Below are 26,233 nucleotides of genomic sequence, written 5' to 3'. Positions count from 1 at the left end.
GTATGTGATAAGAGGAGGGAAATGATCTTGTAGATTTTCCAAGCGGAGAGAAGAGAGAACAAGGAAATACGATATTCTTGCAAATGAGCCTGGGTTGGTCTTATTTCTATGTGTATTGACAGAGTCCTTTCCTGCCGGGAGGGGTTACTGATGAAGTTTTATGGAAAATAAATCTCATTTGCAATCCCACCATGTGCTGAGGCATACTTCTAATCTCCTGATTAGAGTACTTACAGAGACCTTAGAGACCATATATCCTCTGGTGGGTGCTGGGGAATAGAGAACAGGTTGCAAAGAGAAACACTGGGGGGACAATGTCCGAATCAGTTGGGAAGACCCCAAAAGAAATTCCAGACGTAACTTCCCAACTGTGTGAATTTCTTATTGTACTACCAACACAAATAACAAAAATGTACAGTGGTATTAATATTAAAAAATTCAAGCATTTTTTGTATTCATTTATATTCCATTATTTTATTATTTATATATTTATTATTTATTTCATCATTCCACACTATCCCTGTGTTTCAAGTGTCTTTGTTGAATGATATTCGGGTCTACATCTCTTATGCATTTGTGACCAGTTTTAGTATTTCTGTGGTAACTACAATTTTGCACTAAAACCCTTTTTTTTTACCTAAATTTGTAGTTGGCAATGCTAGGTAGCACATTGTATAGGAAGAATAAGCAGGGTGAGTAAATTATTCGGTGCTATTTAAACAATATCTTTATGACATTTAAGCCTTACCCTCTAAAATCATCTCTTAAATTACTGGACTTTTCGCTTATCTCTTGAAAAAAATTTGGAGTTTTATGTACTGAAGCGTATCTATACTCTGCGACATTTGAAAGATGTGCAGAATGTGCCACAGTTCACTGTCATGTGGGACCGTTCCACACCTTGAAGGCTTGCTTGCTGGTGTCCCTGGCTCCCCTGATATGCCCTCAGTGTTCTCCAAACCCTGTGACCGCTCCCAGCTCCCAGCATGTTTAGCAAACTTCCTCTAGGGGGCGATACCACCCTGTTGAGAATCTCTAGATTCGGCAGCGAGAAACAGAGGAGACTTTGGCAGCCAGGCTGAAAAAGATGGGCAAAGCCCGAATGCGCGTCTGGTCAGAGTTACAAAGTGAGTGTGGTTTTTTGGCGCTCACCCAAAACAGAAAGAGAAAGAAGAGATTCGTGGACTGAGCAGATGGTATCCAGTCCCTCCAGTGTGCCAGGTGCTGGGTGGGCACTGGCGCCCTCGATACCATCTCCAGTGTTGTCATCTTTCTCATTGAAGCACCCGTTCGTCAAGAGCGCCAAGGGGGTGTCGATCCTGCGGGACCTAATTAACGAGGCCATGGATGTGAAGCTGAAACGCCAGGAAGCCCAGCAGCGGGAGGTGGACCAGGATGACGATGAGAACTCTGTGAGTGGCAGGCCCGCTGTGGGCCTCGGGCATTCAAGCGTGTTATTTCCTGATTGCCGGGTCAGGTGAGATGAGTGGGGGGGTAACAGGTCGGCCTGGGGCTGGGGATGCCCCGTGCATGAATTATGGCCTGCCCGGGACACTGCTAAGGGCTTGCTGAGGTTGTGCTCATTCTTCTCACAGTGCTTCCTAAGACACTTCCAAATTTTACTCTCTGGCCGCCTTATCATTTCTTCCATTTACCCTTTTTTTTTCTCTTTTTTTTTTTTTTTATTTGGAAAAGCAAATGTTTGGGTCAAACCAAGGTCTGAAACTTGGTTTTTCATGCCATTTGGGGGAATCAAGGATCAGTACTAAAATGTACATTTTATACCCGCAGACTCCCTCATAAGCCTGAGATTCCAAGGGTGTTCACCTCTATGTTGTAAAACTATTTTTTTTAAGATTTTATTTATTTATTTGACAGACAGAGATCATAAGTAGGCAGAGAGAGAGAGAGAGGAGGAGGCAGGCCTCCCACTGAGCAGAGAGCCCGATGTGGGGCTCAATCCCAGGACCCTGGGATCATGACCTGAGCCGAAGGCAGAGGCTTTAACCCACTGAGCCACCCAGGTGCCCCTGTTGTAAAACTATTTAAAAAACAAACAAACCCAGGGGTGCCTGGGTGGCTCAGATGGTTGAGCTTCTACCTTCGGCTCGGGTCGTGATCCCGGGGTTCTGGGATCGAGTTCCACGTCAGGCTCCCTGCTTGACAGGGAGACTGCTTCTCCCTCTCCCTCTGCTACTCCCCCTGCTTGTGCCTTCTTTCTCTCTATCAAATTAATGGGTAAAATCTTTTAAAAAAATGGCTGTACTCACAGGGGCTCACACTCATGACCCTGAGATCAAGAGCCATGGGCTCCTCTGACTGAGCCAGCCAGGCACCCCTCTGTTGTGAAACTCTTATGAAAGAGAGAGGAAGGGGAGAGGGAGAGGGTCCTCCCGGGTTAGATATGCCACTCTTGCCTGGCTGACTTTATGATCTTCTTTGGTTAAGTAAGAGTGCTCTCAGTTCTCAGGGGTATGGGTCTAGCACCCCAGTTGGCATCAAATCCTGAAATGCTTGCACTGAGATCAATAATAGTAATTCCAAAGCCTCAGGCCTTTTGATCCAGTCGGGCCTGATTTGAGGTTTTGCCCTCTCGCAGGAGGAGGATGAGATGGACTCCGGCACGATGGTTCGAGCAGCAGGTGATGAGATGGGTACTGTCCGGGTAGCCAGCACCGCGAGTGACGGAGCCAGCACTATGATCGAGCACGGGGACACATTGCCATCGCAGCTGGGCACCATGGTGATCAACGCAGAGGATGAGGAAGAGGAAGGGACCATGAAAAGTAAGGCTCTGCTTAAATGTACTCTCTCCTCAGACAACCCCTGCGCATTGCAGAGAAAATAGGCCCTTGTGGTCCACACGGGCTCAGGCTGGACTCGTTTTCTGGTTGTGCAGGGTGAGGGCAGGGCGGGGTGCAGGAGAGGAGAGTTGGCCTGAGACAGCAGAGGCAAGAACGCATCAGCAGTGAGGAAGGACCTTCTTCGGAACCAGAACGGCCAGCTCTCATTGAATGTTGTCCTTTTCTCCTCCTTTGTTCCGCGGAGGCAAGCCCGTGTATTGTTTTGATGCATAATTCAAAGTGTGTTGAGACTCTGAACTATTTACTATAGATGTCTTCAGTCTATTTTCTGTTTTCTGATAGCCAGTAGTTAGGATGACTGTCCAGGTTTGAAAGTCTCGCATCCCTTCTAGTTGAATCTCTGCTGCACTTCTTACCCTGCTCATCCTTTTTCTTCTGTGGCCGTGGCCTGACACTAGGGCTTGGCTCCCATCTCAGGCTGCTGTCATCTCCTCTGATCTTCTGTTGTTTCCCGTTCCTTACTCTGCATCACAGGCCAACTCACAGAGGAAAGGAATTTGGAGTACAAATGGTAATAATTGAGTTCTGGATGCACATTTTAGCCTGAGCCTTTCATAGCCTTAAGTCTTTATGATCTTTTCATTATCTTTCCTCCCCAACTTTTTAAAGTTTAAAGGTCCTTCCTTTAAACCAGGGAGCAGCAACCTATGGTTCACAGGCCAAATCCAGCCCACCACCTGGTTTTGGCAGTAAACGTTTATCAGAACATAGCCGTGTCCATTCATTTACATATTGTCTGTGACTGCTTTTGTGCCACAGAAGCAGAGTGAGTGGTTGTGACAGAGACCGTGTGGCCCGCAAAGCCTGAAATGTTTGTTCTCTGGTTCTTTACAGAAAAAGTTCTCTAACCCTTGCTCTAGACTCCCTGCTTTGTGATGAATTCATTTATGAATTTTTCTTCAGTGCTGTGTCCCAGGGACTTTGCCAGGTGCTGAAGAGACAGTCCTTTCCCCAAAGGAACTCATTGTCTCGTGTAGTGGGCGGACCATTAGTTAATTACACTTTAGCGTGTGAAACAAGTTCTAAAATAGAGGTAATCTAGGCTCTTGTCAAAGCAGAGTGGAAAAGTGTTCAGTCTGCATTGGGGATTACTGAAGAATTCTGGAGGAAAAGCAGGAGGGTTGGCAGTGAGTAGGGCAGGCGGAGGTGTTCCAACAGAGGGGGTGGTGTACCCAGAGGTGCAGCGGGCGAGAGGAGGGTGGACCAGTGCAAGGGGCCTGCAGCTGCTTTCTTGGGACCGGAGCGAGCAGATCTAGGCTCTGGGCCCCAGGCAACACCCTCTGCTTTTCACCTTTCAGGTCTGTGTATTTATAATCAGCCCTTTGTTTATGAAGAGAAAGGGTTTTCTTTTTTCCTTTTTCTCTTTAGGGGCCATGGCTCATTATCTGTGTTTGGATTCTGGTCAGAAGGATACAGGTGATGGGAGAGTAAGTAGGAGTGGTGATGGATGTGTAAATTGGTATAACTTTTCTGGAACGCGGTATGCATCAAGAGTTTAAAAGGTTCAGACCTTGGACCCGGTACATTCCACTTCTAGGAATCGGGTCCAAGAAAATAATCGAAGATTGAGACAAATTATATTCAAGAATTTTTCCAAACATGTTACTTATAATTGTAAAAAAAGAAAAATCTGGATTAATTTAAATGTTTTGTAGCAGATGGTTGGTTAAATAAATTTATGGTACATCCTTAAGAGGGACTATTATACCATACAGAAATAATAAAAACCCTGTTTTGGGGGGAATTTTTTTTTTTTTAAAGATTTTATTTATTTATTTGAGAGACAGAGATCACAAGTAAGCAGAGAGGCAGGCAAAGAGAGAGAAGGAAGCAGGCTCCCCGTTGAGCAGAGACCCTGATAAGGGGCTCGATCCCAGAACCCTGAGATCATGACCTGAGCTGAAGGCAGAGGCTTTAACCCACTGAGCCACTCAGGTTCCCCCTGGGGCGGGGGGCGGGGGAGTATTTAGTGAGTTAGGGAAGTACTTATGATATATTAAGTGAGGAAAGAAAGAAGCAAAATTATAGCAGTTTTATAAAAGTTTTATAAAAGTAAGAAGATAATTATTTTTAAAAATACCAGTTTTATAAAAGTAAGAAGATAAATTACATATACATATAATGTATACATAGAAAAAAGATTGAAAGAAAACCCAGAAAGGTTGGAGGTAAATAAATCAGTTATTAAAAGTAGTTATTGGTGGTAGGATTATATATATTTTATTTTATTTTTTACTATTTATTTTAAAAAATTTTATTTATTTATTTGACAGAGAGAGAGTACAAGTAGGCAGAGTGGCAGGCAGAGGGAGAGGGAGAAGCAGGCTCCCCACCGAGCAGGGAGCCTGATGCAGGGCTCCATCCCAGCACCCTGGGATCATGATCTGAGCCGAAGGCAGCCACTTAACTGACTGAGTCACCCAGATGCCCCTTATTTTATTTTTTAGATTTTATTTATTAACTTCACAAAGAGAGGGGGCATGAGCATGAGGGGAACCTTAAAAAAATGGATATTTATAAGAGTTTATAAAAGCATTGTCATTCTGCTAGTCGCTTTAGATTCTTACCTCATTTAGAGTTCTTGGATATGTTTCATTCCCTACTCTCCAGATCGAAGCACCCTAGAAATGTGTTGTCTGTTACGTAAATAATCAAGTGAATGCTATTTACTAAATTTAGTGTTTTTTGTTTTGTTTTTAAGTAGCCAGTGTGATTTGTTAGGAAGGTTTTGCAGTAAGGAGAGGTGCTGACCTCTAGTCTTTTCATTGACTCTGAGTGCTTTATCTTCTGCTTGTTTTAAGGGCTTTAATCATACAGATGATTATAATCACCGTGTAGTGTAGCGAGGTGGGTTCATTAACATCTGTTGTGCATGCGCATGTTGTGGAAAATCTGCCCTTTTTTTTATTTAAAGAATTAATTTTGTTCCAAATGTAATTTTCCAAATGTATTTAAAGTGCTAATTCATTCAGTGGGTTGTTTGTTCAATTTCTGAGCTTGGGTAGTTTCGCGTGTCTAATGAGAAACATGCATCTTTTATTACAGTCATGATGGAAAACCGTTTAAAAACCTCAGCAGTCACAGCTGAGTGACATTAAATAAACTCAGGTCACCAGTCATCTGCTACATGTCTGGTAATTCTGTTTTTGGGCCACAGGTTTGACAGATATGCCACTTATTTTGAGATCTCAACCACTTACTATTTTAGATATTACTTAAACTTTTTCATCATGAGAAATTAAAATGTGCATAATTGCACAGAATAATACCATGACTGACCCCAGTGGACCTGTCACCCAGTTTCAAACCTGATTAACTCACTGCCCATCATACCTCAGGCTCCCCCAAAGAAAATAAAGTCAATTAATTTAATGCAAATCTCAGAGATCATACCATTTCTTCAGAATTAGTTTTAAACATTTAAAGACTGTCTGACCAAGGTTGGCTCAGAGGCTAGCTCTCTGTGTTGTTTTGGAGAAGTCACTTTCCTTGTACAGGCCTCCATGCCTTAATTAGTAAAATTAAGGAATTATTAAATTTATGTACTTTTCTTTTTTCTTAGAGCGCAAATAGTCCACACATTTATAAGGATTGTATAACTCATGACTAATATAGAACTGAAGTTTCTAGAAGTTGAAATTTGTGAAAATAAATAGGCTTTCATCTAGTGTCTTCTTTGACCTGCGAAATGTTTAATTCTCAAAAATTATAACTATTACCCTTGATAAACTCAACAACAAAAAAGACCTATCCCTATAGCTGTTTGCATTAGTTTCAGAGAACCTCATTTTCTTTTCTAGTTTTAAAGAAACAGTAACAAGAAAATTGGAAGGCTCACATACATAATTTGTGTAAGACATCTAGGTCAGACACTTTTCTGAAATTTTTGGTACACTTTTTGACAATTGACTGTATTTTACAGATCTTTCTAAAAGTTTATTCCTTGTCTTTAAAAAGTTAATTTCATTTGCTCCTATTCTCATTTACTATATTAAAAATTATTATACCAACATTATTACAACAGTATGAATCAATCAACTGTTAGAGTAGTTTACCCTCTCACTCCAATAAAGAATGCCTGTTTTTGACTATGCACCTATATGATTCCTATATGGTAATAATTTTCCTAGATACTCTGTTTTCTGATTATTTCCCACTCAGTAAGTGTATGCATTTTCCAAGGCGCTGCAAAACCCCTTTTTTATATTTATCACACTTAACAAGGTTTTTAAATCATTTATCTGTTGCTAGACATTTTGGTTGTTCATAATTTTTCACCAGGGGGATCTTCTTACATATAAATGTTGCTTTTCCTGACAAAGTTTTCAGAAGTATTTGAATAGTTTCATGTGTCATTGTCACATTGTGACGCTGCTGTATTGCCCTCTAAAGTTTGTACCACTTTACATTCTGTCAAGATAATAGCTATCAGAGGACTTGGTTTCTCCCTTTGTATCTACTTCTTCTTTTTATTACCCATGTTTTAAGTCTCTGTGCCACTTTCTGGGTGTTTTCTCTGGATTTATTTCTAATTCTATCATTCCTTTTTTAGCTGTGTCAAATCAACAGTTTGACCCAGACATGGAGTTTATTTCATAGAAAAACTTTTTGCTCCCTAGAAGTTTTTTTTTTCTTTAATATTTTATTTATTTTTTTGAGAGAGAGAGAACAAGCACAAGCAGGGGAGGGGCAGAGGGAGAAGCAGGCTCCCTGCTGAGCAGCGAGCCCGATGTCGGGGTCTGACCCCAGAACCCTGGGATCATGACCTAAGCCAAAGGCAGATGCTTAACTGACTGAGCGACCCAGGGTGCCCTGCTTCCTAGAAGTTTTAATTATTTTTATTTTTTAATTTTTTTAAAAGATTTTATTCATTTATTTGACAGACAGAGATCACAGATAGACAGAGAAGCAGGCAGAGAGAGAGGAGGAAGCAGGCTGCCAGCTGAGCAGAGAGCCCGATGCGGGGCTCGATCCCAGGACCCCGGCATCATGACCTGAGCCGAAGGCAGAGGCTTTAACCCACTGAGCCACCCAGGTGCCCCTAATTAGTTATTTTTAGATCTGGTTTTCTTTTGTAGTATTCTAGTCTTATATTACAAATATTATTCGTTTATCTCTTTGAATATTATTTTAAGGTTTTTTAAAAATTAATTAATATTTTTTGAGAGAGAGAGAACAGAGAACGGGGCGGGGGGGCAGAGGGAAAGATGAGAGAGAATCCCAAGCAGGCTCGATGCTCAGCTCAGCGAGCCCTTTTAGCTCCCCCCACCCATGTGGGGCTTGATCCACAACCTCGAGATCATGACCCGAGCTGGAACCAAGAGTTGGACACTTAACTGACTAAGCCACCCAGGTGCTCATAAGGTATTTTTTAGATCAGTCTATTATCTTGAGTTTCTTGGGTCTAATTTCTGCTGTTTATTGTGTCTGCTATTTCTCATGCTGTTAGATTTCTTCTTTCACTTTGTGATTTTTGTTTGTGGGCTTATCTTCATTGGGAAGTATCTTCTTCGGAGGTCTCTTATGTTCCTTGAGTTGCACGGGTGTCCCTTTGGGGCCCTAAGGGGTATTTCATTCCAGGAGTCTCGGATTATTTCTCGTTTCTGTAGTGTGCTTGTGATATTACATTTCTAGAAGTTGACTCTTTCCACCCCTCACACAGGCAGAAGCCATTCCTAAGCCATGTCCTTGAGCTTGTGAGTAGTTTGTCCTGGCTTCTTTCTTTGTGCTGGGAATTGAGTTCTAGCTTCCTTTTTATAGACGCGTGTTGGCTCCTGTCTTTATCCCAGTTCCTGTTCCCACACCAGGCTTAAAACTAGTCTCTGTGGTTTGGTTTTCCCGGTGGGCCATTCGCTTCAGTGCTTTGGGTTCCTCTGTTGCTTTTGCCATTCGCAGAGTTTCCTGTTCTCGTTTTGAGCACTACAATGTTTCTGTTTTGTTAAGCCTTGAATTTTCGTGTGTTCAGAGACGGAGGGGGCCTCTAGTACTTCTGCCCATTCAGTCGTCTTGGACTGTCTATAGTGAGGCTAGGTCTCTACTTTCTCCACCAGGGAAGACTTGATAGAGAGATTGTTATTTGCTTGTGGTCACATAGCAAGTAAGTGCCAGTGCTGGTAATCCAAAGTCCAGAGTCTGTGCTCCTTTCCTTCTACTGAACTTCCATCTTGTTTGGAAGCCCACCCTTACATGCGTGGGCATTAGAGCTAATACAAAGCTCATCAAAATTCATGATTCAGACGGGGGCTGGCTTCTGAGGAGATTCCAGAGATAATCTTTTTCTTTTTCCTAGAACCAATTATGTATTATATATAAATTCTTCGTTTACTCTACTCAGGAAGATAAGCATTATAACCGTTAATAGCCATTAATGATTAAGCCCTTAATATGTATCAGGCATTGTGCTTAATCCTTGGCGAGCGTTTCCCGTATTAATCATTAGTATCATGCTGTGCGGTAAATATAGCCACCTCCCATTTTATAGCAGCAGAAATGAAATTGCGAAGAGATTAAGTAACTTGCTCGTGATCACACAGTGAGTAACAGAAAAGCGGAGGCTTCAAGCCAGATAATGTTTGATTTCAAAGCTTATTATGTTATATTCCCACTTTAGCAGAGCCTTTTTATTAAGTGGTTGAGGCTCATGTTACAGATTATATGTCGGTGAGCTCCAGCCTGCAGGAATGTACCTCTGCTTTGCTGGTTGTGTGACTACCTGGCCGCTCTACAAGTTTCCCCAGCAGTTCAGTAGCGAAGGACAGGTGGTTCTCTGAGGGAGCCTGCCTGTGATGGTAAGGCTTAACAGTGGATTCTGTGTCAGGGAGCAAGTTGTGGTTGTGTATATCTGAATCTACAAGAAAGAATCCATTTGCAGCTAGAGGGAGGGGATCAGAGTGGGGTGAGACCCGGCCGTCTTAACAAGAGACCTCGGGAACTTCTAAGAACCGTGGAACGCAGTCTGCAGTACTTTGAAAACTTGTGTCTGGATAAAATATCAGTTTGGGGATTTGGGAAGATGTCTTCTATTTGTGTATTTAAGTGTGGTTTTTTGTTTTTTTTTTTTTTTTTTTTTTTTTTTTGGTAAGAGCTATACAGGAACTTTGCCCCAAAGATCTGAAGACAAGAACTTTGCCCCAAAGATTTGAACTCAGAGGAGAGGTTGTAGGTCAGTGTTAGGATTGTTGTTCTTTCTCTGGACCAGCAGAGGGAGCTCTGTAACAGGTCATGGTTAGAATGGTGTGTTCCCCCTGTCCCCCCCCCCCCGCCCCCACCTACGTTCACAAATCCCCTTTCTGTAGTAGGCTTTATTCTCCCTCAAGACTGTCGTTTATTTATTTTAAAATCTATTTTAAGTAAGTGCAGCAACACTAGGACAGTGTCTTTATTTTATTTAGGTAGGAAATTGGATACCTCATACTTGGTGAAGTTCAAATAAAACTGAAGTCTGCCAAAACGTCTCAAAATAGTTTAAACTTTTCCTCTCTCTTCCCGGATTTCTCAGTAGACCTTCACCAGAACTGACGCTTTCTTTCTGCAGCACAGTGCTGTGGATGTAGTTTTGAAATCATCATCGGCTAAAATGGCTAACCAAGGAACTAAATAAAAATTTTAAATAAAACTTAAAATTCTGGTACAGAGCTGACTTGGGGAACGTTACTTGTGTTTCAAAGTATATTAATAATGGCAACTTATAGTTTTGTTGCCTCTTTAGTTTTCACCTAATCTGTTCCATACTGAATATACAGAAGTCAATCTTACTTCTTTCTTTTGATCCTTATATATTTTTCTTTCTTACCAAGACCTTCAGTACAGTGTTGAATAGTAGAGGTGGTAGTGGGCATTCTAGTTTAAAAGGGTTGAATCCGTGGCATCAATCTTTCCGTCTTCCAGGGATACCTGGGTGAATCAGTCGGTTAAGCATCTGTCTTCAGCTTTGGTCATGATCCCAGTGTCCTGGGATCCAGTCCCACATTGGGCTCCTTGCTCAGTAGGGAGCCTGCTTCTCCCTCTTCCTCTGCCCCTCCCCCGGCCTGCACATGCATGCGCTCTCTCTTAGTCAAAATAAATAAATAAAATCTTAAAAAAAGAAACTTCCATCTTCCAGTGTCCAAGTTCTGACTTAAACCTTTCAAATTAGACTCTGTGAAAGGGAGTAAGTGGGTGATTTCTATTTAAAACTTGCATACCATTGAGAAATTTCCAATTTTTATTCTAGAGCAATGGCCAAATTAATCTCTTGGAAATAGAATATTAAAGTGAATGGCATACTTATGTTAGGACAACTCAGGAGTGCAGTTTGGGCAAATTCCTGTGATAGTATTACGTGGTGAAAACACTGTGTGTTTGTAGTTCTCCAAAAATTCCCAAGTCTCATGAAGGCCCCTATTGTAGCCATAAGTTTCCTCATGTCAAAACCAAAGCCCCGGCTCCTGTTGAAATGATTTTATTTCAACACCATCCATCAGATACTACTTTCAGAGCTGCAGAAGATGGAAATTCTTGACTCAAAGCCTATTTTCTTGACACCTGCAGTTGTTTGGAGAGGAGCGTTAAAACGCTGTGTTCCTTGTGTGTTCTCGGTCTTTCTCCCTGACTCCAGTGATAGCATTTTGCAAGGATGGTAAATAGGACATAAGTACTGCAGGTATTTTAACCCTTCTTTTACCACAGTAGCCTTAGTGTCCCAATTTCTGATCTCCTCAGGATGTTTAAAACTGTCGCCGGAGAATATTAAGTGTCCGTGTGTGTCTTTGCCGCTCACAGCAGTATCTGAGAGTTTCATATGCATTGGTATAGGTACACATATCAAAGCTAAAACGTAAAACAGTTCATTTTGTTAGAAATGTATCTCTTAATAAGGGTAGGAGAAAGAAAAAGGGATCATGGAAAGAACATTGATTTTTGGAGTCAGAATCTTTGCTCTGAAACTTGCTCAGCATCTTGGGGCTCCTGGGTGGCTCAGTCGTTAAGCGTCTGCCTTCGGGTCAAGTCATGATTGCAGGCTCCTGGGGTTGAGCCCTGCATCGGGATCCCTGCTCAGTGGGAAGCCTGCTTCTCCCTTTGCCACTCCTCCTCCTTGTGTTCCCTCTCTCGCTGTGTCTTGCTCTGTCTCTTTCAAATAAATAAATAAAATCTTAAAAAAAAAAAAAAGAAAGTAACTTGCTCAGAATCTTATAAACAACTTTGTTCTGCCTTGGCAAGTTACTTCCTTTTCTTTGAGCCTCAGTTTCCTTGCCTAAAAAAATGGGCCGTAAAAGTTCCTACTTTGTAGTGCTGTTAAGATGATATGAATTAATGTATGTAAAATACTGAGCCTGTAAATGCTTGAAAATGGTAAGTAATGTAAGTTCATGGGTCTTTTAATGACTGACAGTGGCTTTTTAATTGGGCCTACATGTTCCTTCAACCAAAGCTGCTTTTCTCATCCTAATTCGTTTTCTCTTGCTAGTTATGTTTTATGTATTTTTATGTTTTCATACTTCATTCTAATGGTGTTTTGTAAGTGCTGCCTCTTTGCCTGTGCAACTGGCATGAAAATGATTGAACTGGGATGCCTGGGTGGCTCACTTGGTTAAGTGTCTGCCTTCAGCTTGGGGATGATCCTGGGGCCCTGGGATCAAGTCCCACATCAGACTCCTTGCTCAGTGGGGAGCCTGCTTCTCCCTCTGCCTGCCGCTCCCCCTGCTTGTACGAACCCTCTCTCTCCCTCTTTCTCTCTGGCAAATAAATAAATAAAATCTTTAAAAAAATAAAAGAAAAAGAAAATGGTCGAACTAAAGGAAGGTTACCTGTCAGTTTCAGTAATGTTTTAGAAATGTGCTGTGATGAGAGCAAGTGAGTGGGTGTTTGTGTGTGTGTGTGCGTGTGTTTCACATTCCTTGGCAATAAGATACAGGTGTTTTGAGAATCTGTTAAATAGCTCAAAATACAAGATGTCAGATTTTAAAGAAGGCTAGACTTTGGATCCACCTGAGCCTTCTTTTGTTAAGTTTCAAACTGTTATCTTAATACTGTGGCATTTCTTACTGCCTGGATTTTTTTCTCTCCCTGAAAGATAATCGCTGCGGTTCACCATGCATTTATCAGCAGCTTTCTGCTGGGTGGGATTTACAGGAGAAGAGTGGGCTCTTGGCCCTTAGACTTTTCTCACAATTGTACAAATAGTTCAAGGTCATCTTGCCAGAGTGGAGACTAAATCCTAATTGTTTATGCAGTTTTCCTAATTGTGTCCAGATGCTGGGCTCAATTTTATCTTTGGAAACCATTAACATTCTTGATTCTTTTGGGATGAGCCAAAAAGCACAGACACGTGGTGCCTGAAAATTCATTGGAAACACCCTGCCAGACCACATATTAGGATATGAAAGTAGCAAATCTCAGTGTGACCTGGGCGAAGGGCTCAAGGCCTATGTTTTTGGGAAGATAAGGTACTACATTATAGTTAAGTTGGTGAAAGGAGAGCCAAGAACAGCCATGGGGGAAATGTATTTTCCAAGACAGAGAGCAGTAGCACAAAAGTAATGAAGAACAAGGGAAAATGAGTCCTAAAAGATATGCTTTGGCTCTTATGCCTAAGAGGTAGACAAATCAGTTGTGACTGGTTAAGGGAATATATTTCTCTGGTGCTCTAAGCTGTTCTGACCTGCCTCTTCTTGTTCAGCAAAGGAATGGAGATCCATTTTTTATTTTTAAAGATTTTATTATTTGAAAGACAGAGATCACAAGTAGGCAGAGAGGCAGGCAGAGAGAGAGGGGGAAGCGGGCTCCCCGCTGAGCAGAGAGCCCGATGTGGGGCTCCATCCCAGTACCCCGGGATCATGACCTGAGCTGAAGACAGAGGCTTTAACCCACTGAGCCACCCAGGCACCCCTGGAGATGCATTTTGTTCAACTTAAATGGCTCTACATAGAAAAAGATGATTCTCAAGTGTTTATGCTGTAAAAAGTAGCAAGTTGGAATCTGTATTTGTTAACAATAAATATCTAATGCCAAACAAAAAGTATTTATTAGGTAATCACTTGCATCATTACTGTATAGTGTACAAAAATCAAATGAGGCATTTGCTGCTGACCAGGAGTTAGGTTTAAAGGGGTTTAAAATAGGTTAAAATAGGTTTAAAGGGGAAGATGATATTTGTCATCATTATCTAGTATTTATGGAGTGTCTGTTACACTGTAACTATTCATTGTAATTCCTTATATGTCTGGGACATTACTCTGGATGCTTTACATAGTCGTATTTGATGATGATAACTTAGTTGGGAATATAGGATCTCTGTATATGGAGGTAATATAATTCTAGGCTAAATGCTGGGTAAGTGGTACAGACAAGTATTAAAGGTTTTGTGAGAAGGAAAGCAAGGACCTAGATGTGCAGAAAGGCTGGGGGAGGTTTTAGCAGGTGCAAAGTCAGGAATGTAAATATATATATTAAATATTCAATTTGGCTGAACTGGCTTTTTACCAGCTATGGAAGGACCTTGAATGCCACACTAAGTTTGAACTTGATTCTCTTGGTCATAGGGTAATATAAAGACATTTTGATCAGAAAGGTGATAGAACAAGGTGGTTTTTTAGGAGAGTCAGTGGGATGATGTGGAGTTCGAAAAGGCCAGAAAAGGGAAGACCAATTAGGAAATGTTTGCAGTACATTTCCTAATTGGTCTTCCCTTTTCATTTTCACTTGTCAACCTTCTGTATCTTTTTAGATACGCTGCCTCTATTGCTCTAGTTAGTAACCCTTTGAAATTTGGATTTAGATCCCTTTGAATCGATACGTGGCAGCTCATCAAACTTAAAGAAGTGAGCGCCACAGCCCAGAAGTCCCGTCGATTTACATAGACGCAATTGTCAAAATTGGTTTAACTGGAAGAGTTATTCTAGTTGGCCTCCAGGGAATCTTATAACTTACAATTCCAGCAGTTCTTCGTGGTTTCAAAGAACATTCAAAGGAATATTTATGACCAGACATAGAAACTTGGATAGTCACTTGTGTAATGAAATGAGTTACTATGCAGAAAGCACTTAGGTGCCCAGCAACAAAAACAAAAACAAAAAACACACAAAAAAACAAAGTTTAATAAAGGTTAGATTAAAAATCAAGACAGACAACCCTCTGATAAGGCACAGTATTCCAGGCCAGAAGGAGACATTTGAGGGATTACTCGAGTTTTTTCTTGCAGATACTCATAGATGAAACAGAAGAAAATGCAGGCTTAGCCTACTGTTCTAATTTCAAACAAAACTAAGGTAGAAAAGAGTTATTATTGTGGCCATTAAGGTCAGAGTAGTGACCATTATGGTTTACTTAGTGACAGTCTTATAAAAATGAACGTAAACATGAAAGGGCATGAAGTTGAACACCCAGCAGGTGGTCACTCCAAAGGAAAAGACTGGCTTCAGTCTTTGGTCAAGCTCTTTCCCAGTTCTGACTACCCTGGCATTGTGCCATAGCATATATGAATCCAGAAACCAAAGTAGATTGTAGAGGAAAGGGGTCCTTCCTCTTTTTTAAAAAAATTGAATTATTGATCTGTAACTCACATACCATGTAATTGACTCATTTAAAGTATACAGTTCACCCCTGGGGCTAATAATACATTATATGTTTATAAAAAAATTTTAAAAAATTTTTAAAAAGTATACAATTCAATGCATTTTAGTATGTTTACAGAGTTGTGCAACCATCACCGCAATCTGATTTTTATAAATGTATTTTTTAATTGAGATATAATTCACAAAAAAGAGAGCTATAATTCACCTGTCATAAAATTCACCATTTTAAAGTAATGTAGTTCTGGGGGGTTTTAGTGTATTAACAAGGTTGTGCAGCCATAGCCACTGTCAAATTCCAGACATTTTCTTCACACCTCCAAGAAACCCATAGTCCTGGTAGCAGACACTTCTTGTTACCCCCGTGTCCCTCTCGCCAGGCGATCATTCATCTGCTTTCTGTCTCTGTGGATTTGCCTGTTCTCGAATCATACAGAACGTGGCCTTTGTGTTTGGCTTCTTCCACTTAATGTTTTCAAGGTTTATCCATGTAGTGGCTGAATAATTCCACTGTTTTGCTGACACTCTAATTTTAGAGAATTCTGGTCACCACCAGAAGAAACTCCATACGCATTAGCAGTGACTTGCCATCTCCTGTTTTCTGTCCTAACTTACTTTTTGTCTCTACAGATTTGCCTATTCTGAACATAGAATATACGGTGTTTTGTGACTGGCTCTTTGCACTTAGCATAATACTTTTAGGGTTCATCCGTGTTGTAGCCCGTGTGAGTGTGTGTGAGTACTTCATTCCTTTTCATCATGGAATAATACTCCATTGTGTGTCTATACTGCATTTTATTTACCTATTCTTCAGCTGATGGACATTGGGTGGTTGGGTCCTTCTGTTTTTATATAGCATTTTTCAGAGAAAAGTGAATATGGAATACATTTGCTTATGACTTCAACCCCGGTCTGTGAGCTTAGACAGATTGTCCATTGAGCTTGCCGAATGCCGCTTGCAAAGAAAAACGGGTCATTCATAGTACAGGAATTCATGCATTTCCTGCGTTAGATAAAAGAATCAGAGCAAGAGATGGCTGTTTGGGAAGTTTGACTTTTCTAAGCTCAGTCCATTCTCTCCTCGGCTTCAGGTTTCTGGTGTTATCTTTCAGCTGAACATCTTCTTTTCCTGGGATACATCTGAAAATATACCCTAGCTCACATTGAAACAAAAAGCCCACCAGCCAGTCGAAGCCCCAGGGACAGTGTTGCCTTTAATCAGCTTGGACTGATTCTCTTATTTCAGTACGGACAGGCTGTTGTCCAGCACACTTGATCATCTAGCTCAGCAGTGCTAAAAAAAAAGTTCAAAGATAAGGTTCCTGGGAAAATTCCGTTCCCCCACTCTTTCTACACTCAATCTAGTGGCAGTTCTGACATGTCAGGAGAGTTTTCATTTTGATTTTGGAGAACTTGCAGTATGAGATGCAGCTCCTGAGTCTTAAAATCTGATGATCAGGGTTCACGTCCTGTCCTTGTTGGTAACTAGCTGCATAATCGTAGGCAGATTTCTCATCTGTAAGGTGGAAGTAATAATACATACCTCTAAAGATTTGAGGACTACGTGAAATGGTACATCGTCTAGTACTTGTGTGCCTAATAAGGGCAGGTCCTCCTCCCTCCCTCCTTCATTTACATGGTATTCATGAAGTTTGGATGGGAATATCATGCAAAAGTACCTCATCAAAAGCCTGGAACTTAGAAAGTATTCAGTAAACCTTAGTTGACTTTGAACTTGCGTTCTCAAAGACTAGAACTCCTTTTGTAGATACAGAGCTGTGTGTATGTGTATATGTATGTGTGAGGGACAGAGAGAGAGACAGCATCTCAGTTAGTTTTTACTGTGTAACAAACCATTTCAAACCTAGTGGTCTTTCTTTGCAGCACTGCACTGGTACTATAGCGAGGAACGCAGCTGCCTTCCCAGGCTTAGTACCAGCTGCTGTGATGGTGGCCGGGGCTGGCTGACACATGAAGACCCAAGATAGTCTGTTGACTGAGGCCTTACGCCACATGGTATTTTGCCATCCAGCAGGCTCACTCATTTTTATTTATGTGGTAGTAGGATGGGGAAGCACTTCTCAAGTCCCTGCTTACAAGGTTTTTGCTTTGTTTCAATGGCCAAAGTGTGTCACATGGCCAGACCCACAGTCCCTGTGGGAGGGCAACAGGTGGAGGATACTGGGCGGAAATGATCATGGTCATTTTTTGCAAACATCCTATCTAAGATGTTCATTATTACAGTAAAGCAGATACTGTTACTGAAAATTCTTTTCAGTCTATAAACTCAGAGTGAGAACAAGTGCTATAACTTAATTACAGTGTTAGTGAGAAGATGTTGGTCACAGCAGGAGCTCTGACTGCTTCATATGAACTTAATCCGAGAAGCACTCTAACACATACAGTATTGTGGTGCAGGCAGTTAATTTCTGGAATGACTAGATACAGGAATCACAAATACACCTTTTTTTTTTTTTTTTTTGGAATGCATGCTGATTCTTGCCAGTTGAGTTGGCTTCCCTTACTGGTTGATTCATTCATGTCTTCAGCTTTAGTTATAGAAAACATTTTTATGACCAGCATCTCTAGGTGATATCTTTATTACAATTTGGGCCAAGAAAAATGTGGTCACCTCTTCCATCTGTTTTAAGAAAGACTTCCCTGCTCCTTCCCTCCCTCCAGAATAAGCCCATTAACAACAACAACAAAACTCAGAGTCAGAGACAGTCTTGTCACAAGTATTTTGTTAAGTCCTAACTTTTTGCTTTGGTCTCATCTTTGGTTTATGCCCATACACATCTCAGTTGTGGCATATTTTATTTACTAAAGGTTTTATTTATTTACTTACCTGAGAGAGAGAGAGAGAGAGCATGTGTGAGCGAGAGGAGGAGCAGAGAAAGAGGGACAGGCAGACTCTGTGCTGAGCATGGAAGCCTAACGTGGGGCTTGACATGGGACTTGAACCCAGGACCCTAAGATTATGACCTGAGCTGAAACTCAAGTCAGACGCTTAACTGACTGAGCCACCCAGGTGCTCCTGGGCACATTTTAGATAGAGGTTATCAAGTGTCATGATCCCTCTGGAGATAAGAACTGTTTTTCAGTGGTTATTGGTAACTGAGCATAAATACATTTTCATGAGCTACTTGCCAACTCCTAGAATTATGACATTTTCAGAGCTGCAAAGGGACAAAAGAAGTAATGGTCCAGTGACCTCTTTTTGTAACTTGGAACCTGTGGTTTTCCCAGATCTTACAGTGAGACCAAAATCTAGATGTTTGAACCCCAGGATAGGGATTTTTTAGTGCTGTCTCCAAAATCAACTTTAGCTTTTTTGTAATCTGATACATGTGAGCACTTAATTATTTGACTATAATTACATTTTGTGAATTTACATGTGAATTTTACTTCCAGCTCATGTCTGAATGTGTGATTAGAACAAAACTCTCTTATTGCAAAATCCTGTCTAGTTTTTGGAACTTTGGTCTCTAGTAAATATCGGGTATAATCAAGTCCCTGGTTATCAGTATCGAAAGGTGAAAGAAAGCAAAGATGTTTTAGATAGTTTTTACTTCTGACCCTTTAGTTGTTGAAAGTGACAAATAATAGTTGGTGATTTACCGTCAAAAATACTAGAAAGAGGGCGCCTGAGTGGCTCAGTGGGTTGAAGCCTCTGCCTTCAGCTCAGGACATGATCCCAGGGTCCTGGGATCAAGCCCTGCATCAGGCTCTCTGCTCAGTGGGGAGCCTGCTTCCTCCTCTCTCTGTCTGCCTCTCTCACTACTTGTGATCTCTCTGTCCTGTCAAATAAATAAAATCTTAAAAAAAAAAAATACTAGAAAGTTTCAGCTGACCTGGGAAGGGCTGTCTTCATCAAATAAGAGAAAAAACTGAAATACAAAGAAACCACGTATTTCGTTTTCTCATTTAAACAGTGATAGAGGGGCGCCTGGGTGGCTCAGTGGGTTAAAGCCTCTGCCTTCGGCTTAGGTCATGATCCCAGGGTCCTGGGATCGAGCCCCACATCGGGCTCTCTGCTCTGCAGGGAGCCTGCTTCCTCCTCTCTCTCTCTGCCTGCCTCTCTGCCTACTTGTGATCTCTGTCTGTCAAATGGATAAATAAAATCTTAAAAAAAAAAAACAGTGATAGAAATTAGACAAATGATTATACTCTGACTTAACAAACATTCCTTTGATTTTTATGATACGATTTAGAATTAGACCACAGAAAGGTTATCTTTAATGTTTCATCTCTGATTTAGAGACCTAAATTTCTAAGATCCACCTGTATTGCAACTGAACAAGTGAAGAATCATAGAAATATAGAGTACCGGTTATACAGTTTTTACTGTTGGATATGCTGCTTTAGGAAAATAATGCCTTTGTGGGTTTTGTAACAATTCCACAGGAGAACATATTTTAAATTACCTGTTATTTCTATCCGGAGTTGCCATTTTTATTAATGAACTCAATTCAGTCATTTCTTTGCATGTATAAAGATGAATGGGTAAACAGATATGAAATGACAGAAGTAATGAGGGGTTAGTGTGTGGTATATGCAGCTTACTCTCAAACAGTCTATTTTCTAAGAAAGGAGATAATCTGTGTGTATTTCTTAAAAAAGAGGATATTTTATTCTGATAATACAGTTGTCAAGTGGTATAATCTCTTGACAACACCTTTCTCTCCCAAACCTCTTTACTGTTCGATTATTACTCTGAGCTCTTAGATTCCTTTTCAGTGAGATCTTTCTGGTGCTGAAAGTGTCCCAAAACTTACCAGTGGGAGCCCCTCAAGGTGGCTTCTGTTTCCTGTTGGTATGTACCCATTAGTTTTTGAGTAATTGTTTGCTTTTTATGACACAAAAGATGTTCCAGGCCCACTTGGTACTTTTCCTGCCCTAGACCAGGAGTCACCTGTTTTTCGTAAGAGAACTTAGTTCCTTTGAGTGGGAGATGGTATTTGCAAACCAAGATCTGAGTACCAGGTGTGCTCATTGATAATGGGGTGTTATTGTTTTAAGGCTTCTTAATGAAAGATGCTTGGAATTTTTTTTTAAGTTATGAACTCATGTTCATACGTGCAGTTCAAATACAGTACACCCAGATTCTTTGTACGTTCCCCTGTTTCATACTTTGATGTCCAGCTATTGCCAGATCCCCTTTGTAGAGTCTGTACTATTTTTCATGCCAGTTCTGCAATGGATGAGTGTGCCTGTGTCCCCCCAGCCTTCCCAGCAGGTCAGCTGTTGTCAGGCTTTTCAGTGTCCTTTTGAAGTGTAAGAAATCACATCTCTAAATAGTTGATTTGAGTTTCTCTTACTGTGTGTGACCCTAAGCATTTTGTTTCATGTGTAAGGACTAATTGGATTACTTTGTATATATACAGTTGAACAACAAGAGTTTGAACAGAAACAGAGTTTGAACTCTGTGGGTCCACTTATGCAGTTTTGTTTTTTTTTTTTATAAATACAATATAGTACTGTAAATGTATTTTCTTTTCCTTATGGTTTTCTTAATAACTTTTTCTTTAGCTTCCTTTGTTATAAAAATACAGTATGTAACACTTAAAACACACAGAATGTAAGCTCATTGACAGTTGGTGTTCTCAGTAAGGCTTCAGTCAACAGTAGGCCATTAGTAGTTAAGTTTTGGGGGAGTCAGAAGGTATACATGATTTTCAACTGCGTGGGGGTCAGTGCCCTAACCCCTGCTTTGTTCAAAAGTCAACTTTGTTCAAAAGCCCACTTTTCTACCTTGTTTGGTCTTCTTTTGGTAGATTTTTAGGAATTGCGTATGTGTGTGTGTGTGTGTGTAGGAACTTATCTGCCTAATACCAAGAATTCTCAAATTTTTTTAAAGAAGATTCTTTAAAAAAAAAGTACGGTACTTGTTGCAAATATTTTCATCCAGTTCTCCAGTTGTCTTTTGTCTTGGCTTGTGTGGGTGCTTACTCATTTTTAAAAATGTATGGTGTTTTCTTCACACAAAAGGTTTTTATTTATCCATTTTTCATTGCATCTGGGTTTCTGTCATAGTCAGAAACCACACCCAAGTTTCAAGTGCATCCACATAAGTTTTCTTGCAGTGTTTATGGTTCCTATTCTTAAAATCAGAGCCTTTACCCATGTGGAGTTTTCCTGATTTAGGGTGCGAGGTGTGGACCTAATTCAGTCTTTTTCTAACTAACTAGCTGTTTGGAAAGCCATTTGGGCTCTCTGTTTTGTTTTAGGACTTTCTGTTTTGTTTGGCTGGTTGGCCGGTCTAGAGGGGGGGGGGGGGTTCCATCCGAAAGAGCATTCATTGTCTGCTGTCTGCAGGGGGGAGTTGGCACACCGCTTCCGTTGTGTGCCTCCGGGAGGCTCACTAGGTAGTCTCGCTGTGATGCAGGCCTGTGTGTAGGCTTGCTGCAGGGTTGGTTCTGGGCCCAGAGGAGGGGACCGAACAAAAGGACTGGACAGTAAATCCAAAACACCTTCACTTGGACAAGTTTTATTTTGGTGTGGTTCCTTCAGAATTAGATTATGAAATAATACCTTAAATTTAACTTAAAAACAAATGAGCATGGGCACCTGTGTGGCTCAGTGGGTTAAAGCCTCTGCCTTCAGCTCAGGTCATGATTCCAGGGTCCTGGGATCGAGCCCCACATCGGGCTCTCTGCTCAGCAGGGAGCCTGCTTCCTCCTCTCTCTCTGCCTGCCTCTCTGCCTACTTGTGATCTCTCTGTCAAATAAATAAGTAAAATCTTTAAAAAAATAAAAAATAAAAGAGCATGAAAAGCACTTAATATTATTGGACCTAGAACAAACAAAACAACACACATTCAGCCATATTCATTGACTGGTCTTAGTAAACACTATGTTTCATCACTAATAAGTGAGGAGGTAACAGTGAAGTAGGCTTTTTGCAGCATTTGGAAGTGGGCAAGTCTGGGATTGGCTGCTCTTGAACTTGGCAGTGGTCAAAGTGAGATGACAAATGTCTGAGAGGCATTCGGGGTGCCGGCTTGAAGCTGGACTGGGCAGATGTCGGGAGATAAGAGTGCATGGAACAAGGATGTCTGGAGAGAAGCACATGCTGGCCTTTATCTTCTAGACCCCTCCCCATCCACTTCTTAGAGCTCTGCACCTTTTTGGTCTTTTTTCCTGGTTACTGGGGAAAAGGGCAGTATAAACCCACATGTTCATGGAAAGCCCTGGAAAAAACTTCCATACTTTCTAGTATTAGGATACTAATCAGCAGCAGAACTTCTGTGAAGTAGGTACGTTCAGCTAGCTAGGCTGTTAAGGCGTGCCAGGTAAAATTCTTCTTTTCGCCACCAGTTACCAACCAGTAACTGCTGTATTCTGCTCCGTTTTCCAGCTGCTGCTAATAACTGCTGATCCTTTCCTCAGGGAGGTTTGGGGCCCAACCTAAGCACCCCTTACCAGTCTTCCCTGACCACCCCAGCTTATAAGATCTCCCCGTGAGATCTTGAGATCCACTGTGAGAGACAAATCCTGTTAACATTTTGGTATATTTTCCTCCACTCTTTTTTCTCCTATGTATATGATTTTTCAGAGTTGAGATTATACTCTGTATATAATACTGGATCCTATCTTCAACTTCTAGCCTTATTGTAAGTCATTTGTAAATAGGGTTTTAAAAGTTACATAATATTTCCTGGAGTGGATGCAGTATGATTTACTTATATTTGCTTTTTTATGCAAATATTAGTCCAATTGGATCATGAGAATATCCAAAGCAAGTCACCCTACTGTATTATTCCCCTTCCCTACTCCGTTAGCTGTGGAAAATGTTGTGTCTGTAGATGATAAGTCCATATCTTTGCTCGCTTCTCTGTTTTCAGTCTAAATATCATAGGAACTTTTTGCTCGAGGAGACCCACAAAGTACTATTTGCAGCTTACTCAGAGCTGTTACATCACCCAAATCTCTCCACCCTGAAAAAGGGGGCATTTGCATTTTAGGGGCCCATAAATCCTCTGAAATTCCACAAGAAGCATTTGGAGTGAGCATTTGTGCATTTCCCTGCGGTTTTCACTAGATTCTCATAGGCGTGCTTATCCAACAAAAAGCCACCGACACAGAGGCTAAAGCCCATCTGGAGACAGACGTATTTATTAAACTTCTCTGAAATCAACGATACCATTTTTCACCTTTTACTGTTCTTGGTTTTCAGGAAGGGATGAGACCATGCAGCCTGCCAGACCATCTTTCCTTGAATACTTCGAACAAAAAGAAAAGGAAAATCAGATCAACAGCTTCGGCCAGAGTGTACCTGGTCCCCTGAGGAACTCCTCTGACTGGAAAGTGCCACAGGATGGAGACTATGAATTTGTAAGTAGCGCTGGAAGTGGACAGTGGTGTCTGCTGGGGAGGGTTATTTGCCGCATCGTGTACCCACTTCTTTCACTTCACCGAAAGGGTCAGAGCATCTTCTAATGCAGTGCAGGCCCCTGGCCGTGCTGGCAGTAGCCCCTGGCCTGAGGGCGTCACGAGTTTGAGACGACATTTTGACGGACACTTGAGCACTTCTGGAGCTCCTGATTGGTGGCAACTTCTTTGCTTTCAAAATCCTTTATTCACTTGCCATTTTTCTTTTTGTCGAGATTGGAATTGCTATTGGTCAAAGAAATACTCATCGAGTGTGTACACACCGTCTTTCATCATTTATTTGGGATTGTGACTTTCTATTTAAGAGTTAGACCGGAGGGCAATTCATGCTGGTTTGTAGCGTTTTGGCTGTTCTGGTAATCATTTTCCTAATTTTAGGGTCTCTGAGAGGATTACTCTGAATTTTGCCTGAGGATGAATATTAAATTGTTCCACAGTTTCTTATGAAAAACTGGATGTGTTTTTCCTTTCTTTGCAGTGGAACATTCTCCCTCAACCACAGCCACTTGTTAGTGTTCACAGAGATTTAATGAGTAGAGGCAATAAAAAATGGGGGGAAAAGTAAGCTAAGGAGTCTGCATTCCTTTTCTGAATATTTTTGGAAAAGAATCTTCTCTTTAGGGATTTTTAACTATTATACTCTTAAGTTCTGTCATGGTTCTGTTGTTGTGTATAAAAGAACTCAGACTGGGCATCATCACCGGATTCTGGGAGGCCTTTCTAGGCCTGGCTTTCCATTCTCCTACTGCCTGGCCTCAAGGTCATGACGTCCTCCTTCCATAACATAATGTCTAGTGTCGTCCAGGAGCAGGAATGCCACAGCTGATACTGCTAGCGATGGAGAGCGTCTGAGGACCGGAGTAAGTCACCTGAGGCTGGGACACTGATGGCCACTGAAGCCACGGCAGAGCCCAGCTTCATTTGCTTTACCAAGTGTGCCTTCATTTACTTGTTCTACATCATCTGTTACTATCAACTCTTTGTTGATTCCGTTATTAGTCGAGCCGTGAGATTTGAATCATCTTTGCTGTTCTCTGTTGCCCACATAGTTATCTTCGGCATATTTGTAAGGACTTACTCAGTTTAGTGAGTCTCTAGGCAAAGATGAAATAAATAACTTCTGGAAAGCAGATACCGTGATACCATCACTGTGACAGAAAGCCTCAGAATCCTCAAATCTGTATTCCTAGGTATAGTTTCCTTTTTTTCTCTCTCTCTCTCTTTTAATATTATAGTAGTTAGAGATCCTGAAAGTCCAGCCATTCTAATCATTGCTTTCAGATCCGTAGTCCCAGTGTTTGAAGAATCACTTCTCTCTGCTGTAGTTTTCCTGACTAGGATCACTGGCAGAACTTGTTTCTGCGTGCAAGTGCTTGTGCAGAGGGGCTTTCGTGGGTCTTTCGAGAGTATAGCATGCTTTCCGTTCTGGAAGGCGGTGACTGCCGGAGGGAGTGGCCATGAGCACCAGGAGTGGGTGAGCACATTGCCCAGCCTGGGTGACACCTGGCCGGTGTGGGAGGAGGTCCTGAGGGCACCCTGTACACCAGCACTTACAAACTAGCAGCATCCAGCCCACAGGCCTTCTTGTGTGCTCTATGCAGGGCTCCCAAATCTTTTAGTATCTGCCTGTATATAAAAATTGAGAGCTTTTAAATAAAATGTTGGCTCTCTGGCTCATTTTGCAAACTTGGAAGACCTGCCCATAATAAACCTGCATGGTCGGAGGATCGTTGTCTGTTGCTGAGCAGGAGCTGCCCTTCTTAGGTCCGGTTCTTTTCGATGTCTGGCCTACTTCATTTGTATTAACTGGCCTGTCCGGCATTTAGGGGCATTCGACACTGGAATTCTTGCTGTAAACCCTCTGGCTATGTATATATCCACATTGGGCCTAAACCAACCCCATCCTCCCATATAAAATTTTATTGTTTTTACTGTCAAAATTTCAACAGAATTAATTTATAATTTCTCTTTTAAGAGAATCGCAAACTAAGCAGCGAAAGAAAGTTTAGCTGGGGTGTACCTGAGCTGCTATTCCAAAAAACACCAAAGATCAAGTGAAAATTATTTTATTCTAAGATTTTATTTATTATATTTGAGACGGAGAGAGAGAGAGAGAGAGAGAGCATGCTTGAGCATGCCCAAACGGGGTAGGGGGAGGGTCAGAGGGAGAGGGAGAAGCAGACTCCCTGCTGAGCAGAAGGCCCAATGTGGAACTCCATGCCAGGACCCTGGGATTGTGACCTGAGCCAAAGGCAGACGCTTAACCAACTGAGCCACTCAGGAGCCCCTGAAATGGATTTTTAATGCCATGGTATTCTTGCTAGATAGCACTTACCTTAACCTGAAATCAAGCATTTGAAATAACAGCTGCAGACAGTTTCTTTCTTTCTTTCTTTCTTTCTTTCTTTCTTTCTTTCTTTCTTTTTTA

At 41.4% G+C, this 26,233-nt stretch overlaps 1 protein-coding gene across 4 annotated transcripts in view; it reads left to right on the top strand.

The window, feature by feature from the left end:
* Positions 1-26,233, top strand: part of STK4 (serine/threonine kinase 4) — a 90,144-nt gene that overhangs the window by 26,966 nt on the left and 36,945 nt on the right. For all 4 annotated transcript variants that reach the window (XM_032838636.1, XM_032838638.1, XM_032838637.1 and 1 more), the window contains 3 exons: positions 1,284-1,412; positions 2,600-2,786; positions 23,591-23,748. In XM_032838636.1, the coding sequence (XP_032694527.1) occupies positions 1,284-1,412; positions 2,600-2,786; positions 23,591-23,748 (474 nt within the window). The remainder of the gene's footprint in view (positions 1-1,283; positions 1,413-2,599; positions 2,787-23,590; positions 23,749-26,233) is intronic.

The sequence above is a fragment of the Lontra canadensis genome, unplaced genomic scaffold (assembly GCF_010015895.1).
Source record: "Lontra canadensis isolate GAN:19392208 unplaced genomic scaffold, GSC_riverotter_1.0 scaffold105, whole genome shotgun sequence".
Taxonomy (NCBI): domain Eukaryota; kingdom Metazoa; phylum Chordata; class Mammalia; order Carnivora; family Mustelidae; genus Lontra; species Lontra canadensis.
The sequence above is the reverse complement of the archived record's forward strand: the minus strand, read 5'-3'. Positions and strand labels throughout refer to the sequence as shown.